Genomic DNA, 18,370 nt, shown 5'->3' with positions numbered 1-18,370 from the left:
AGATATTTAATAACCATTTATTAGTAAATCAAACATAAAGATCCAGAGTGAATAATATACATTACATTGCATTACATTTAGTGTTTGCTAATTTAATCTTTTTTTTAAATATTGATTGTGACTCTGTGACTCTTGAGCTGGAAAAGGGTAGAGTGCCTTCTCCGGGTCAGGGGGGGGTGTCCTGCCCCAAGTGGAGGAGTTCAAGTATCTCATGATCTTGTTCACGAATGGGGGAAGAAGGGAGTGGGAGATCGACAGGCGGATTGGGGCAGCATCTGCCGTCAAGCGGGCGCTGTACCGGTGCGTCGTGGTGAAGAGAGAGCTGAGCCAAAAAGCAAAGCTCTCGATTTACCGGTCAATCTACGTTCCCACCCTCATCTATGGTCATGAGCTTTGGGTCATGTCCGAAAGAACGAGATCGCGGAGACAAGCGGCCGAAATGGGTTTCCTCCGTAGGGTGTCTGGGCTCTCCCTTAGAGATAGGGTGAGAAGCTCAGTCATCCGGGAGGGACTCAGAGTAGAGCCGCTGCTCCTTCACATCGAGAGGAGCCAGTTGAGGTGGCTCGGACATCTGGTCAGGATGCCTCCTGGACGCCTCCCTGGTAAGGTGTTCCGGGCAAGTCCCACCGGGAGGAGGCCCCGGGGAAGACCCAGGACACGCTGGAGGGACTATGTCTCTCGGCTGGCCTGGGAACGCCTCGGGATTCCCCCGGAAGAGCTGGAAGAAGTGGCTGGGGAAAGGGAAGTCTGGGCCTCCCTTCTGAAGCTGCTACCCCCGCGACCCGACCCGGAATAAGCGGAAGAAGATGGATGGATGGATGGATGGATGGATGGGACTCTGTGACTGGACTGCTAGTATAAACATTTACACAATTAACTTCCAGATGCTGAACTGCACCATTTTCAATTTTATGCCATATATTAGGATTAACAATAAAACAGTTGAGATCCCATCCAAGGTACTAAGGCTAAAACATTTTTTCTCCAGCCTCCACTTTAAATGATGTTAAAAAAAATACATATTTTGCTTTAATTGTGTGGCTCTCATATTATTCAGGTAATAATTTGAGCATTCACTAGTATGCTAAATTTTTATTATTATTTTAACCAATAAACATTATTTTCAATTTCATGGTTAGTTAGGTAGGGGTGCGTTGTTTCACTTCAGTAGAGCTGGCCTGTGGTCTGCAGATATTCACCTTCTGAATAATTGACCTGATTTGACTTGTATTAAATAAGCTTACAAAGGTAAACAGGTAATCATCTGTCGATCCACCCATTCAGACATCCACTGCTGATTAATGCAGGGCAGCAGGGGTCAGTTTATCACAGCATGTTGAATATTATTCATTTATGAAACATAATGTCTCTGAATTGATTTCCGAGTTCAAATACAAAACATTTGTGATGAATAGCTTTGAAAAAGACAATAAGCAAAACTGTTCCAAACTGACATGTTCCAGTCAGACTCTCTTTGTTCTAATGAACTAAAATCTGTTCACATGGATTTTCCATTTTTACTACATCTTTTCAAATTCTTTCTGGAAACGCACTATTCAGCTGCTTGTCTGCATGTAATCCAGGCTTCATATTAGCAACATACTGTTATGAGCCCCAGATAAGAAGGCCTGGATCTCAGTCTTCACTGCATTTCATTACTCCTAGTTCAAAATTGAAAATACACAACAGTAGCATAATTATAGACCAAATATTTGAGAAAAATATTTAGAAGTTTATTAAACATTTATTTAGTTTGTAATATATAGTATATATATATATATATATATATATATATATATATATATATATATATATATATATATATATATATATATATACTGCCTGGCCAAAAAAAAAGTCGCTACCTGGATTTAACTAAGCAAATAGGTACAAGCCTCCTATTGGATAAGTACTGCATAGGCGATTATCTTTCAGCTGGCAACCAGTTATTTAACCCCAGCTGATGCAATGAGTAACTCCTCATTTCTTAAACAACCATGGCAAAAGACACATCCTGTGGTCGTGGAAAAGGCGTTAGTCTGTTTAAGAAGGGTCAAATTATTGGCATGCATCAAGCAGAGAAAACATCTAAGGAGATTGCAGAAACTACTAGAATTGGGTTAAGAACTGTCCAACGCATCATTAAAAACTGGAAGGATGGTGGGGAACCATTGTCTTCCAGGAAGAAATGTGGTCGGAAAAAAATCCTGAATGATCGTGATCGGCGATTACTTAAACGTTTGGTCAAATCAAATTGAAGAAAAACAACAGCAGAACTCAGGAGTATGTTTTTTTTTTTGTTGTTTTTTTTTTTTTAATTGAATTTTCTCTTTTTTGACATAACAAATTTACACACAACAAACTTAACATTATAACATGTACTTATACACTCTTGCATTCACTCCCACACTCACCCTTCAAACCTGCATTTGTTTGGTTCCAAAAATATCAAAAATCTTTTAGATTAACTTAGAGAAAAAATAAAGAAAAATAACAGAACAATATATGAATAGAAACTGTAGACAAGACAGCCATTAATAAGTTCCACCTTCAGTCCCTATGATCTTCATATATGGCTCCCAGAGAGTCTCAAAATCCCGTTGTTTACCCTTGGCGATGTATGTTAGCTTTTCCAGTCCGAGCGAATTTGCAATTTCCTTCTTCCAGAGTCCCAGGGAGGGTGTATCCATGCCTCTCCAGCATAATGCTATAGATCTTCTGGCTTGAAGAAGTCCATAGTCTATCAATTTAGTTTTCCTCTGTGATTGTTTAAATTCCACTGGGTATATTCCTAGCACACAGATTTTAACCTCTAATGGGACTTTCACCTTAAACAATTCAGATAGACACCCAATAACATCCTTCCAAAACTTCTGAATTTTAAGACATTCCCACAAACAATGGAGAAGAGTTCCTTTTTCAAACAAACATTTAGTGCAAGTATCTGGAATATCACTGGACATATGATGAAGCTTAACTGGTGTTATATAGGTTCTCATAAGCCATTTATATTGCAAAAGTTTAAATCGTGTGTTTATCGTTTGTTTTTGTGCTTTTAAACAGGCCTGATTCCAGTCTTCCTCATCTATATCTTCGAAAGTATCTCTTCTCCAAGCGTCCAACTTATCTATTGCTGAGTCCCTAGAGGAAAGCATTAACAAATTATAGAACACAGAGAGAAAACCTTTCCCTTTTGAGTCTCCAACACACACCTCTTCTATTTTTGTTAAGGGTGGAATGTCAACTATTTGTTTCAGTTTTGATGACATAAAGTTTTTCAATTGCAAGTATTTAAAAAAATGTTTTGGGGGTATTAAATACTTCTTACATAGCTGATCAAAAGTAAGTAACTTGCCATCAACATACAGATCTTTAATTTTCTGAATGCCTTTGGTTTTCCATAGTTTAAATCCTCCATCATTTTTTCCTGGGATGAACCTTTCATTACCCCAGATTGGGGTAAATTGTGATAGCTCTGGACGCTCACCTACATATTTGTGTGCTGCATACCAGTTTGTAATCGTATTTTTTAAAAAGGGGTTTTTTGTGGTCTTTTTTAATGTCTTTAAGTCCGAAGAATATAGAAAGGTATTTAAGGGGAAGTCTGGAACAGATGGCTGTTCAATATCTACCCAGGCTGGAGGTGTCGTCGGGCAAAAGTAATGGGTAGCTGATGTTAGTTGGGCGGCCATATAATACCATCTGAGATTAGGGACTTGAAGTCCACCTCTTTCATAGGGCAGATAGAGTAGTTTTAAGCGGAGTCTTGCTTTTCTATTACTCCAAATAAATTGATTAAATAGTTTGTCCAGACTGTCATAAAATGAATCTGACAGCGGTAATGGAAGTGTTTGAAAATAATACAAAAATTTGGGCAAGATTGTCATTTTTAATAAATTTATTCGGCCTATCATAGATATAGGCAGGTTTGACCATCTATTTAGCATTTCTGTGACTTTTTCCACAAGGGGATTATAATTTGTTGTGCTTATTTCATTAAGAGATGGGGTGACCTTAATGCCCAAGTATGTAAAACCTTTTGTTGTTGTTTTAAATGGGGTAGTCACAGTAGGACTTCTCCTTTCTTCTTCATTAAGAAACATTAACTCTGATTTAGAATTATTAATTGTATATCCTGAAAATTCACCGAATTCTTTTATTAGATGTAATAATTTAGGAATACTGATCTTCAGATTACTCATGAAAAATATGATATCATCCGCAAACAGGGAAATGAGATGATCTCTTCCTCCAATTCTAATACCAGATATTCCTGTATTTGCTCTAACAGCCATTGCCAGAGGTTCTATTGCCAATACAAAAAGTAGTGGTGACAGGGGGCAACCCTGTCTAGTTGACCGTTGTAAATTAAAAGGTTTTGACATGTTATTATTAGTTAAAACTTGTGCTTTGGGATCAGTATATAATAGTCGTATCCATTTTAGAAAGGTTTCACCAAATCCATATTTGGGGAGCACTTCAAACAGATAATCCCACTCTATTCTATCAAAAGCTTGACGTGAGTCTAATGATAACATTGCTGTGTCCTTACAATTATGTTTTTCATGCAGTACATTAAGAACCCGTCTTATATTATGGTAGCCTTGTCTTGCTTTAATAAATCCTTGTTGATCATCTATTATTAAACTGGGCAGGTACTTATCTAATCTCCTAGAGAGGGCTTTACACAAAATCTTTGTATCACATCCCATAAGACTGATTCCTCTATAAGAGGAGCATTCAGTGGAGGGTTTGTTTGGTTTTAGCAAGAGAGTTATTGTAGCTAACCTCAGTGAGTCTGGGAGTATTCCAGCTTCATATGATTCCTCATACATGTTTAGAAGTGGTAGGATTAATTTATTTTTAAATGTTTTATAAAATTCTATTGGAAGTCCATCAGGACCTGGGGTTTTACCACTGTTCATGCTGTCTATTGCTTCAAATAGATCTTCTATTGTTAAAGGACTATCCAGAGTTGTTTTCTCCTCCTCTAAAAGGGTTTTGAATTTTAATTGATTAAGAAACGCAGCTTGTGTGTCTTTGTTTCCAGAATATTCAGACTTATACAAGTTTTTGTAAAATTCTCTAAAATTTTCATTTATTTCTGAAGGGTCTGTGGTTAAAATGTCCGATTTGGATTTTATGCTGTTAATAGTTCTTTCCGCTTGCATCTGTTTTATCCTCCAAGCCAATAATTTACCAGCCTTTTCTCCTTGATCATAAAATGCTTGCTTAGTCCACATTAAGTTTTTTGCCACTTTCTCTGTTGTTAATTTATCATATCTGGTTCTTAAAACATTCAATTTGTGCAATTTTGTCTGATCATTGCTCTGATAAACTTCTGCTTCGCTGGATTTAATTTGTCCCTCTAATAATTTTAATTCTTGGTTATATTGTTTATTTTTATTACTGCTATAACTGATAATTTCTCCTCTAATATAAGCTTTAAAAGCTTCCCATCTAATACTAGCTGTTGTTTCATCTTTATTCATTTCAAAATACTGATCAATGCAAGTTTCTATAAATGTAACAAATTTTGAGTCTTTTAGCAAAAGTGTCTGCATCCTCCATCGTTTCATCCCTAGGTCAATCTTATTTATTTTAATTTCCAAGGACACTGCAGCATGATCACTAATTACAATACTATTGTACCAGCAGTTCTCCACGTGAGGCAATAACTCCACGGAGATAAGAAAATAATCAATACACGAATGGGATTGGTGTGAGCTTGAATAACATGGAAATTCCTTATTAGTTGGGTTTCTTGTTCTCCATACTTCATTTATTCTTAAATCTTTTATATAATTAAGGAGTATTTTCCTGGTTTGTGAATGACTGGTGTCAATTTGAGTAGATTTATCCAGGCTTGGGTTAAGGGTACAATTAAAGTCCCCTCCTATAATATAAAATCCCTCCAAGGTTGACAAGGTTAAGAATAAATTTTCATAAAAGGATGGGTTATCATTATTTGGTCCATAAATATTTATCAAATTTAGTTTTAATGTTGAAATATGTCCCTGCACAATAATATATCTCCCATATGGGTCTTTAATTGTCCTTATAATTTGAAATGTTATTGACTTATGTATAAGAATAATAACTCCTCTGGCATGACTGGTAAAGGAAGAGTGATATACCTGACCCTGCCATCTTTTAATTATCCAATGTATTTCTGACTCAGTCAAATGAGATTCTTGTAAAAAAATTATTTTAGACTTCAAATATTTTAGTCGGTCTAATACTTGTTTCAATTTATTTAGTTTTCGTATTCCTCTGACATTCCAGCTTGTAATTTTGATATTCAAACCATTTCCTTTGGTTGTTTTTTCCATATCAGGTTAATTTACTGTTATACTAAAATAAAGTAGGCAAAAATAGTGCAGAAAATGCAGGTTTGCACATACATTCACACATTCAACCATACAAGACACAGAACTAGCCATGAACAATCCCCAAAAGAACTTTTGTATTTCTTTATCTGAAATGCCTCCCCCTCCCCTTGAACCCAGTTTCTGGAGGACGTTGATCCACATTACTGAGGAGCAACTAGTCAACATGACCTCACCAAAGCTCTCCACAGCAGACGGTGTCCAGCTATAAAATAATACCATTAACCCTTGATAGAACGGTAATAACTTGCTTAATGCTTAACTTTTAGCATTAATGCCAAAACAGTTCAAATTAGACTTCGAACATGTGAGCGTATAAGAGCAGCCGGTTATGTTTATATGAACTTCCCATTAACTGAGTACGGATCCTGATTATGATCCGGTTGTTGAGGAACAGCCACATAAAATGCCTTATCGGTTTACCTGTTTCTTAACCATGACTCACTGATCAGAGGCATCCGCTGTGTTTATTTTGGAAGAGTCTTGTAAAATGTTTCAGCTTCTTGAGGTGTTGAGAAGAGATGGATCTTTCCACCGTGGAGAACTCGAAGTTTGCAGGGGTTGTGTTGGAATCCGCGGAATGCACCGATGTCGACAAACAGCTTCACTGCCGGGTGGAACCCGCGTCTGATCCGTACGGTCTCCGCCGATAGATCCTCTCAGGAGTATGTTTAATTGTGAACGCAAATGCATTTCCACATGCACAATGCGAAGGGAACTCAAGGGGTTGGGATTGAACAGCTGTGTAGCCGTAAGAAAACCTCTAATCAGTAAGGCTAACCAGAAAAAAAGGCTTCAGTTTGCTAGGGAGCATAAAGATTGGACTGTGGAGGAATGGAAGAGGGTCATGTGGTCTGATGAATCCAGATTTACCCTGTTCCAGAGTGTTGGGCGCATCAGGGTAAGAAGAGAGGCAGGTGAAGTGATGCACCCATCATGCCTAGTGCCTACTGTACAAGCCTGTGGGGGCAGTGCTATGATCTGGGGTTGCTGCAGTTGGTCAGGTCTAGGTTCAGCAACATTGTGTGCCCAAAGAATGAGGTCAGCTGACTACCTGAATATACTGAATGACCAGGTTATTTCATCAATGGATTTTGTCTTCCCAAATGGAACGGGCATATTCCAAGATGACAATGCCAGGATTCATCGGGCTCACATTGTGAAAGAGTGGTTCAGGGAGCATGAGACATCTTTTTCACACATGGATTGGCCACCACAGAGTCCAGACCTTAACCCCATTGAGAATCTTTGGGATGTGCTGGAGAAGGCTTTGCGCAGTGGTCAGACTCTCCCATCATCAATACAAGATCTTGGTGAAAGATTAATGCAACACTGGATGGAAATAAATTTTGTGACACTCCAGAAGCTTATTGAAACAATGCCACAGCGAATGCGGGCTGTAATCAAAGCTAAAGGCGGTCCAACAAAATATTAGAGAGTGTGACCATTTTTTGGTGGCGACTTTTTGTTTGGCCAGGCAGTGTATATATATATATATATATATATATATATATATATATATATATATATATATATATATATATATATAAACTTTTTTGTTACCGAGACTATGAGTAAAGCAAGTATAGAAACTGCAATAGAGTGGTCAGGTCTGGATTATGTTGCACTGCATGAAAATAGGACTCTTAGTTTTACTTCTATATACAATAACTACTGAATAGCTAAATTAGTTCTGCACTCACCTCTTAGATATTCTGCCCTTATATCCAGGTTGTCTCATCTCAGTGTGGCTGGTCATTAGGGTTAGGGCTTGCCAGTTTTGCTGTGTCATGTTTGATGGACCCCATCACTCCTGGTTCAGTCAATTCCCTTATGTAATCTTTGTAATACTAACTCAGAAGCTGTTTCTTAGTTATACCGGGTGTGGTACTTTGAAACGTCCATATCATGTGCCCACAATTGGGTATTGTTGACATAGTAGCTTTCCAGCTGTTTAGTATTTCCCACTCTATACCACATGTCCCTTTTACCAGTAGCTCACTTCCTCACAAGCTTCATCGTTTCATGAGGCTTCATTTGGCCATCACTAGTCCACAGACCGACACACTCTTACCTTACCTTATCAGTGGCATTCAACTCTAGTCCTTAAGGACCAGTATCCTGCTGCTTGTAGATGTGTCAAATGAGTAAAGTGCCTCTTCAGTAGGCAGTAAACTTTTCCAGAGTCCTGCTAATGACCCGATTATTTGAGTCAGGTGTGTTGAAGCAGAGCCACATCTAAAAGTTACAGGATATTAGACTCTGAGGACTGGAGTTGAAGACCCCTACTCTACATATTATCCGCAGGATCCGTGCCAGGAACACAGGTTCAAAAAATATATACATTTGTTTGTGTTATATATTTATGTTTTTATTTGAACAAAATATCAAGATCCTATTAATGCAAATAACTTTTTTTTACATAAGTATTTTTTTCTTTTAAAAAGTATAAATAAAATGGTAATTCTTTACAAAGACTTTGTAAAGAATGACAAAGTCTTTGTAATACCCACTACCTCTTCTCTCCTCAGCTCTAGAACCAGTTCATGACGCGACGGTTTTTACTAAACTCGACCTACGTAACGCTTACCATTTGCTCCGCATCCGCCAGGGGGATGAATGGAAAACGGCGTTTAAAACTCCCTTAGGTCATTTTGAGTATTTAGTTATGCCTTTTGGTTTATCCAATGCCCCAGCATTTTTTCAAGCCCTAGTTAATGATGTTCTCCGAGATTTTATAAACATGTTTGTTTTTGTCTATCTCGATGATATACTCATTTATTCCAGAAACCTCTCAGAACACAAGAAGCACGGGCTGGTCCTTCAACGCCTCTTAGAGAATAAGCTTTTTGTGAAGGCGGAGAAATGCGAGTTCCACCAGCAATCTGTGACCTTCTTAGGATTCGTTCTGGAGGGCGGGCAGGTCCGACCTTCAACGGAAAAGATAAAAGCGGTTTTGGATTGGCCAGCGCCACAGACCCGTAAACAACTGCAGAGATTCCTGGGATTTGCTAACTTCTACAGGCGTTTTATTTGCAACTACAGCCAGACAGCCTTGCCCCTCACCGCTCTCACTTCCACAAGAACTCTGTTCAAATGGACCCCCGAAGCTGAGAAGGCTTTTCTCCTCCTCAAGTCTCTGTTTGCTGACGCCCCTGTTCTCATACAGCCTGACCGTAATAAACAGTTTATTGTGGAGGTGGATGCCTCTGAGACGGGGGTAGGGGCAGTGCTTTCTCAATTTTCCGACTCAGACAACAAGACTCACCCCTGTGCATTTTTCTCTCGTAGACTATCTCCTGCGGAATGCAACTACGATGTGGGCGATCGTGAGTTGCTGGCCATCAAGCTGGCTTTGGAAGAGTGGCGGCACTGGTTGGAGGGGGCCGAACATCCAATACTGGTCTGGAGTGATCACAGAAACTTATCCTACCTCCAGTCAGCCAAGCGCCTTAATCCCCGTCAGTCCCGCTGGTCCCTGTTCTTTTCAAGGTTTAATTTCTCCATTTCTTACCGCCCCGGTTCCAGAAACGTCAAACCAGATGCCTTGTCCCGATTGTAACTACTCATCTGGTGATTCAGAAAAGACCCCGACCACCATCCTTCCTCCTAGCTGCACCGTTGCGTCCGTGACCTGGGAGATGGAAAGCATAATTCGTCAAGCTCTTCAAACCGAACCAGATCCGGGAAACGGTCCCGCTAATCGGATCTACGTCCCGTCGACTGTCCGAGCTCGCCTCATCCATTGGTTACATACAGCTAAATTTGCCGCTCACCCCCGAATCAGTCGTACCACAGCCCTTATAAATCGCCGCTTCTGGTGGCCTTCTTTACACAAAGATGTGACGGCATATGTACTTGCATGCACCATCTGTGCCAGAAACAAGCCATCACATCGGCCACCCACCGGCCTTCTCCAGCCTTTACCCATACCCAAACGACCCTGGTCGCACATCTCCATTGACTTCGTTACCGGACTTCCCGTTTCCAGAGGTATGACCGCCATCTTCACTGTAATTGATCGTTTCTCTAAATCCTGCCACCTCATCCCTCTCAAGAAACTCCCCACAGCCTCCCAGACAGCTCAACTCCTCGTTAAACATGTTTTCAGGCTTCATGGCATCCCTCAGGAGGTCCTGTCGGACCGCGGCCCCCAGTTCACGTCGCAGGTTTGGAGAGGATTCTGCTCTGTGCTCGGAGCTAAAACCAGTTTAACGTCTGGTTATCACCCCCAGTCTAATGGACAAACCGAGAGGATGAATCAAGAGCTCGAATCAACCTTGAGATGCTTTACATCTACTAATCCATCCGACTGGAGCCAGTTTCTGCCCTGGGTAGAATATGCACACAACACACACGTCTCCGCGGCTACAGGTCTTTCTCCGTTCGAAGTCTCCTTAGGTTACCAACCTCCACTGTTCCCATCTGATGAGAAGGAGATTGCAGTCACCTCCATGCAACACCATATCCGCCGCTGCAGAAACATCTGGGATCGCCGCTACTCCGACCGGAGGAGGGTTCCCGCCCCGCAGTACACCCCCGGACAGAAGGTTTGGCTCTCGGCTCGTGATATTCCCTTGAAATCCATGTGTAAGAAACTCTCTCCCAGGTTCATTGTCCCACCACTGTCCGTCTCCGTCTGCCGTCTTCTCTGCGGATTGATCCCACGTTCCATGTCTCGCAAGTTAAACCAGTCCGGACCAGTGCTTAATTTTAGAAACATGTTATGAGGGAGGGAACAAAATGATAAACCTATAACTGAAGACATATGAACAAAATATAAGAACCACACACAGTCCTGAGGTGTGGAGATGCATGGAGGTCGGGGTCTGAATACAGATGCATGCAAAATTTGTCCAATCTGAATTTGTAAAAAAAACAAAAATCCTGAAAAGGTCAATTTTCTGTCAACTTCACCAATATAAAGTACCTTTTGTCTATGAAATAAAATTCCAATAAAATAAATGGAAAAATAAAACACTTTGATAAATGAAAGTAAAGTTGATAAGTTTAGAATGTGTGAATACTTTTGCAAGGCACTGTTTTTGCAAATCAGCAGGAATTTTCAAGTATAAAGGCTCAGTTTTCAGAAATTTGCTGCTGTAAAATCAAAAGTATATGCTTTTTAATAAAGAGAGAAATAACCTTTTGTATTTATGTCCCTAAATACAGAATGATTACACTCGCATGGCATCTGTTGCATTCGTGTTAAGAGGAGTTAGTGATGCTTTGAGGTTATGGTGCCGAGGTCGACCAGCAGTTGCTTGCTAGAAGCTCTTTCCCTGCAGTTGATACCTGTCATTATTTATGGTCTTTCTGCATCAAAGTCTATGAATCGCTCTTGGTCTGACCCCGCCCTGAAGCCTTTATGCCATGTGAGATCCCACCAGAAACCAACAGACAGTCAAGACTTCAAGACCAGAGGGGTACTCAAACCCCTCCACCACGTTAAGGTGGCGATTCTGCGAAGGGGAGGAAACCAGCAGATTGCATCAAAGCTTCATATTAATGCAATCCCCCATCCTGAGCAAGCACGGGGCAACAGTGGAGAGAAAACACTCCCCTTTCAAAGGAAGAGACCTCTAGCAGAACCAGACTCAGGATGGACGGCTGTCTGCCTCGACCGGCTGGGGTGGGAGAGGACAGGAAAGTGGACAAGACAAATTAAACATACACTGGAGCTCTGGCTCTGATGGAAGAACAGACCTAAAAACAACAAAGAACATGTTAATGGTTAGATGTTGTTGTCTGAGTGGAGTTATAAAAACGACTCATAAATTACTTCAGGATGACCTAGATGTGGAGGAAAACATAGTCAACAGAACACTGGAGAGACCTAATGACAGAACATTACAATAACATATCAGGTTTGTTGTGTCTGGTGCTCGTCAAATTTCTGGATTTGACCTAAAAAAAAGACAAAAAAGGACAATACTCCATATTGCATAATTAACTGTATCAATCTAAAGAAAAAAAAACTGTCAGGTTCAGGTAGTGAAGTAGAGAGTGCACAACACTCATAAAGATATACAGAAACACAAGAGAGTGGACAGAAAGTAAGACAGGAAGGGGTGAACAATGAAAATGTGACTACTGACAAGCAAAACCAATATACGTTACACAAATATATATGTAAACCACAAATGCTAGGATACTTTGTTCCTCCTTTTCTCGGCTGCTCTGTACCTGTACGTGTGCATGTAACTATGTGGTAACGCCTGTGGTAATATCCTAACTGATTTGCCTAATGTGAAATCTGCATTTTAAATGTCAAAAGGTTTCCATCAACATGAATGCTGGCCATCCCCATGCAACCCATGCCCAGTACTGACTTCAGAAGACAGGAACAACAACCAAAGGCCAACAACAAAACAGGTGATTCAAGTCAGCCAACAATACCCCATACTATCAAAAAATACTTACTCCCTAACCCAGTGGTTCCCAAAGATTTTCTCCTGCACCCCCTGATATTTTTGTAGAATGGTGATAAAAACCAAAGCATCGAGGAAAACCCACACATCTCTACCTAAACTAATAGACTATTTTTAGACTATGGTAGGAAAAAAAGTATGGGAGGGAAAAGAATTCAAATCTTCAATTAAAGGATGAAACCAGAGCACCCAGAAAAAATCTTGAATCCCAAATGAAGCTAATGAGAATTTTCTGTACAAATCTTTAACTGAAAATGGATGTTTCAATAACAGGAGGAAACCGGAGCACCCGGAGAAAATCCAAAATCATGCTTTAACCTAAGGGATGTTTTTTAGATTGCAGGAAGAAACTAAAGCACCTGGAGAATACCCGCAAAAATTTAATTAGCCTAACCTAGAGGAGAAAATCAAACATTTCTACATTGATATATGGGACATTCTTCAGACTATGAGAAGAAACCGAAGCTCTAGGAGAAAACCCAACATACTAACATGTTATTTAACCCTAAACCCAATTCTCATCCTAAATTAGACTAGACTAAATACTAAAAAGTTATAACTCTAATGTCTGTGTGTGTATGTTTAAGAAAACCATGGGTGACTGAGCAGTTCTTCCAGCGTGGGACGCTCCTTTGGGTGTTCCTTCAGGCACTTGGTCATAAGATTCTGGCAGTCTGGAGGGTCAGAGGTCAAAGTGCAACAACAGTTAGAGCTGCGGACAGAGAACAGATTTATATATGCTGTGAAAAGATATAATACAAGTGTTTGTCTAACTCTTGGAAAGCCTCTTGTTGATCTTCAGCTTGTTTGTGAGGAAACTGATGGTTTTGAACATCTTGTTGTGGAGAATTTCAAACAAGAGCACTCCCAGCTGCCACACCGTTGTGGGTCCCGCAGTATATTTCTTGAGTCTGTAAAATTCTGGTGGGACGTGATCACGGGTACCTAAAAGATGGGTGAGAATAAGAGAGTCAAAAAGTTGAAGAAGGCTAAAAAGAAGTTCTGTTTTCACAGCGGAGACAGAAAAAAGAGGGATATCATACCACGGAGAAGTGCAAATTTCCTTCCGCGGTCAAAGCAGCTTAGACCGAAGTCTATGAGATAGGCTTGTGGGCCTTCTGAGCTGCTCTTAATCAGGACATTTTCTACTTTAATATCTCTGTGGAAGATGTTTGCATCCTGAAGCTGAATCGTTGCTTCCACCAGCTGTTTTAATATGATCTAAAAGAGAAAAATGATTTGAATCTCAAAATTCTGCATAGTTCGATGTTGGACATTGGTAACTTGTAAAGGTATTTCTAATAATATGGATTTTTTTCCACATTCTGTCACAGTACAACCACATAAATTAATGTATTTCTTAGAGATATTATGTGATTAACATAAAGTATTGCAAAATTTCTAAGTGGAGGAAATATTGGACTCTACCTTGGCCTCCTCCTCATTTAAACAACCTTCATGCTCATCAAGGTAGACAAAGAGGTCCTCTGAAGGCATGGGCCTCTCCATCACTAGAAGCAGCTCTTCCTCCAGTTCATACCAGTCCAGCAGGGACACCATGGCCAACTGCCCTGATGAACTGGTAGTTAGATTACTCAGCTTCAACATGATGGCCACCTCCAATGCCATCTTCCTGCCGTTCTCATCCTGAAACATCAAAGCAAACAGGAGATTTGTGTTTCCACAATGCATCTGGAATCCAGCAAAGTCTTAAAGTCAGTCTTAAATGATGTTGCTCACTTACCTTATGTTTGAGAAACACATTTTCTTTTGGGATGTGTTTGATAGCCACCTATAACATAGAAACAAAGCATTGCTCAGCAATGGGAATATCTTTAAAGGGAATGTTTAAAGACTTCCTAAGGTCAGTATGTATGGAGTTATCAGTAATACTGTAAGGTGCATTGCCACAAAAACCATAGCCAAGTGATCTCACTGGTCAATTTCGGTTTTACATCTTCATAGTTTTACTTGAACAAAGAATTAAAAATAAATTGAGATAAAAATTGAGATAGGATCACTTTTCATCTTATCAGATCATAGTTCTGTAACCTGCAGAACCCTGAGTGGCTCTTTAGCTCACTCAATACAGTGTTTCCCCACACTGGTCCTTAAGGGACATTGTCATGTATGTTTTATGTGTTTCTCTGCCTCAGTACAGCTGATTTGAATGGATGAGGTTTGCTGAACTGCAGTCATTTGAATCAAGTGGGTTAAGGTTGAAGCAGGGAAGCACATACAGGACAGTGTGCCTTGATATTACCCATCTACACATTTACATTTAAAATCTTATTGGTTAATGAAGTAATTTCACTGATGTAGAGTTTTATCTTACAGACATGGACATTTTTGGTTTGAGTCTTCATTGTCTAAAATCAGCTGAAACAGAGGGTCAATCTGACTAGCTGTTAGACTTCCACCTTTATGAGAATTTTTACTCTTTTTTTTTTTTTACAAACTTTGACCCCTACTGACCGTTAGAAGAACTATTACTGAACTATAAATATTCCAAAGACACCTACAGGCAATTTATCCTTCTGTCGATATCCAGCAAACACAGATCCAAAGCCTCCTTCTCCCAGTAGATGCAGCTCAGTATATTTTTTCTGGAATTTGGCTAAACACATGAACACATGTTTGAGTTTCACAAAGCATGAGAATAAAACCCTGTTCACTAATGTTACCTCAGAATTAATTGTAGGAGTTCTGACTTCTACATTTTTTTTCAAAACTGTCAACTTAAATTCTGACCTCTTTGGGAAGTGACTTGTTCTTTTTTTGTCTTCTTCTTCGTTGGTGGTTCCTCAAAGTCATCCGCCTTCCTCTTCAGATTCCGCTTTCTTATATCTCCTGTAATGTAAAGTACCGGACTGACGTTGCTGGATCCTAACATTGAGAATAATCAATAGAAACAACATGAGTGTTTCAACCTTTAGTTACCATAAGGCAAAAATGGCTGAACAGAAAAAAAAGACGCTTGTGCCTGCATTCCGCTGCATTTGTTACGGTCTCATTAAACTATCTCCCTCTCTATTTACACTGTAATAAGTAGACTAACACAACTTTACATCATGCATTGCTTTTGGCTTTGTCTGTGCTGTATGTATTGTAGGCTTGTTGAATGTGCCACAGAAGCCACACCCGACCTGGCCATCAAGCAAATAATTCTGAATATCGGGTTGGGCTTGGGCCATAAACCTAAATTGTAATTTGATTGGCGAGCTAAATATTTAGTTTGCCAATAATTTAGCTTGAAAATAAATATTTATGTAATATGGTAATTTACTTGCTGATAACCACAATTGGGCTACCAAAATAAATTTCAGGTCTTGCAAACACCTTTTTAAACTCCTGCTGGTGAGACTGAATTGCTTCCTGTCGCCTTTTTACTTTTACTTTTTTCTTGTACAACAGTTTAGCTCAAAGCAAAGGATTAACCATTTTAAAGGCAACATACACATTTCCCAAAGGAGCAACAGTGGCTGCACCAGGATTTGACCACCAGGAGTTTAAATAGAGGTTAGCAAGACCCAGCTGTGATATTGATTCTCTAGTGAATTTGCATATTACCTATTACGTTTTCATGAATGTTAATGACTGTTGTCATGAAGTGTCATTGGGTAAATAATGACACGTTTAATGCAAAGTTTACATTTTTAATGGACTTTAATGCATGTTTTAATGCAACATGTAGCGATCAGATTGCTACGCAACTGATCATTTCAAATGTGACCTGTGTCAAGTGGACTTTGTTTGCTTCGTCTGTGCTGTGCTTCAGAGAAAATGAATTTCTGTGAAGGCACTGGGTGCATTTTCATAGAGTTTCCCATAGTAAAAGAGGCTGGATACAAGGGAATACCGAAATGTTTTGATTTTTCAGACGGAAACCATGCTTTTGTATCACTTGTTCTGTCAATATAAAGTAGAGCAAAGCAGCCAACCTGAGCTGATGTCCATTGAGGAGGAAGTCTCTTTGGTTTGGACCTGCTGCAGGAGTTCTTTCTTCTTCTTGGTCGGTGTTGAACATCCCTCTACTTCTTCTGTCATTTTCCTCTTGATGTGGTCCTGGCAGGTTGTGGTGGCTCTGATCGTCGCAGAGACCTTGATCCATTTTCTGGGGGTCTTATCTTGAACTCTTTTCCTTTTCTTTGGTCTGCACTCCTGAACAGACTCGATAATTGGTGGAGTCATCCAGCTGTTGTTGTCTAAAATGAGAAATATTGGGAAAAATATGCAATGGTTTTGTCATATATTTAGTATTTCTGAATCACCTCACATATATCTGATCTAGTACTTTATTACACAAACTGTTCAATCTTTAACTGATTTTTACCAAGATGTGGGAGAAGCCAACAGATTCACACATTTCAATGTTCCCAACCAAATAATAACCTAATAAAGTCATGAGTAGTAATAATATATTTTATTTATAGGCTGAATGGTAAAAAAAACAACTAAAAACCACTTAATTATGTATTATGAGCACAACCATAGGCTGACCTTCAATGATCAATGTGTAAAATTTACTTATAAATCCAAACTAATCTATCTTTCTCTAAAAACTGAAACAGGAACTATTTCTTGATAGTCTTAAGTGAAACTCATTAACTCAGTTACCTCGTTGTCTCCTGAGGGCCGGTGTTTTTCCTTTCCTTTTACGTTCTTTGACCATCTTTGTCTTTTTCTAGACTTCAGTGTCAATTACTTCACATACAAGTGTTGGCAGTTTTGTCTCTCCTAGATACGTCTCGCTCTATCAGAGATTTCTGACGAACTGAACTCAAATAGAATGTTGGGTTCTGACACCAACCAGTGTGACATCAAAAATAACATTCCAAAATTTGGTCATAAATGTCAGAATGGAGGTGATGTTGCTTAGCAGCCCTCTTACTTAACCCTAACCTCCAACCCACAGAACACAGAAAAATCCCCACAATCAAATATAAACATTTTATTCAGTGTCAGTTTTCCAGAAAAGAGTAGAGGAATGAATCCTAAATATTGGAGCAGCACAGACATCACTTTATATTTGCTGAAAAAACATGTTAAAATTAAAAGAACTTCAGCTGATATTTTTACCATTATGTAGAATCCAAAAAGGATATTTTAGATTTGCCTGTCTTTCAAAAGAAAAACTGTTCCATACATTTTTCAGGTTTATTGTCTTTGTGTAGATTTGATTTTTTTCTTTCCAGCAACAAGAACAGGATATAACTTAATCTTGGGTGTGTTTTTTTTTCATAATTATTATGTGAATATGGCCCATTCCGCTCTTTAAGAATAGTCACATTTTGTTTGTGGTTCCGTTTACTATATATAAATAAATAAATATAAATAAAATTTAATTTAAAGCAAAAACATGGCTGATAATAAACGAATACTGTGTTGCACCTTATCTTTTCAATTTCTAAGAAGGTTTTACTTGTTTGCATGTTTTTAAATTAGTGTTTAAAAATTTGTCCGTTCTTTAATTGTAATCAAGGGTTCGCCGGGATTGTTCTACAATTTGGATGCCCTGGGTTTACACAATGAACTAATAGAGAATAAGTT

The 18,370-nt window shown here is 39.2% G+C and overlaps 1 protein-coding gene across 1 annotated transcript; it reads right to left on the bottom strand.

Annotated features, from left to right (window-relative positions):
* Positions 1-13,402: 13,402 nt before the first annotated feature.
* On the bottom strand, positions 13,403-17,492 carry LOC116711694 (serine/threonine-protein kinase pim-1-like). The gene is made up of 9 exons (XM_032551152.1): positions 17,438-17,492; positions 16,762-17,025; positions 15,572-15,670; positions 15,343-15,437; positions 14,565-14,612; positions 14,249-14,467; positions 13,864-14,041; positions 13,595-13,765; positions 13,403-13,494 (listed from the first exon to the last, which is right to left on the bottom strand). Exons 1-9 carry the CDS (start codon positions 17,490-17,492, stop codon positions 13,403-13,405), a joined length of 1,221 nt encoding a protein of 406 aa, XP_032407043.1.
* Positions 17,493-18,370: the final 878 nt, after the last annotated feature.

Source organism: Xiphophorus hellerii, chromosome 21, assembly GCF_003331165.1.
Source record: "Xiphophorus hellerii strain 12219 chromosome 21, Xiphophorus_hellerii-4.1, whole genome shotgun sequence".
NCBI lineage: Eukaryota > Metazoa > Chordata > Actinopteri > Cyprinodontiformes > Poeciliidae > Xiphophorus > Xiphophorus hellerii.
The sequence above is the reverse complement of the archived record's forward strand: the minus strand, read 5'-3'. Positions and strand labels throughout refer to the sequence as shown.

What these genes read in the sequence shown, in the direction of transcription:
- LOC116711694 (XM_032551152.1), bottom strand. Translation starts at nt 17,492, where the DNA reads ATGGTCAAAGAACGTAAAAGGAAAGGAAAAACACCGGCCCTCAGGAGA. An exon ending in ACAAGTCACTTCCCAAAGAG is followed by an intron (nt 15,438 to 15,571) that starts GTCAGAATTTAA and finishes TCATGTGTTTAG; the next exon opens with CCAAATTCCAGAAAAAATAT. An exon ending in ATGTGTTTCTCAAACATAAG is followed by an intron (nt 14,468 to 14,564) that starts GTAAGTGAGCAA and finishes TTGATGTTTCAG; the next exon opens with GATGAGAACGGCAGGAAGAT.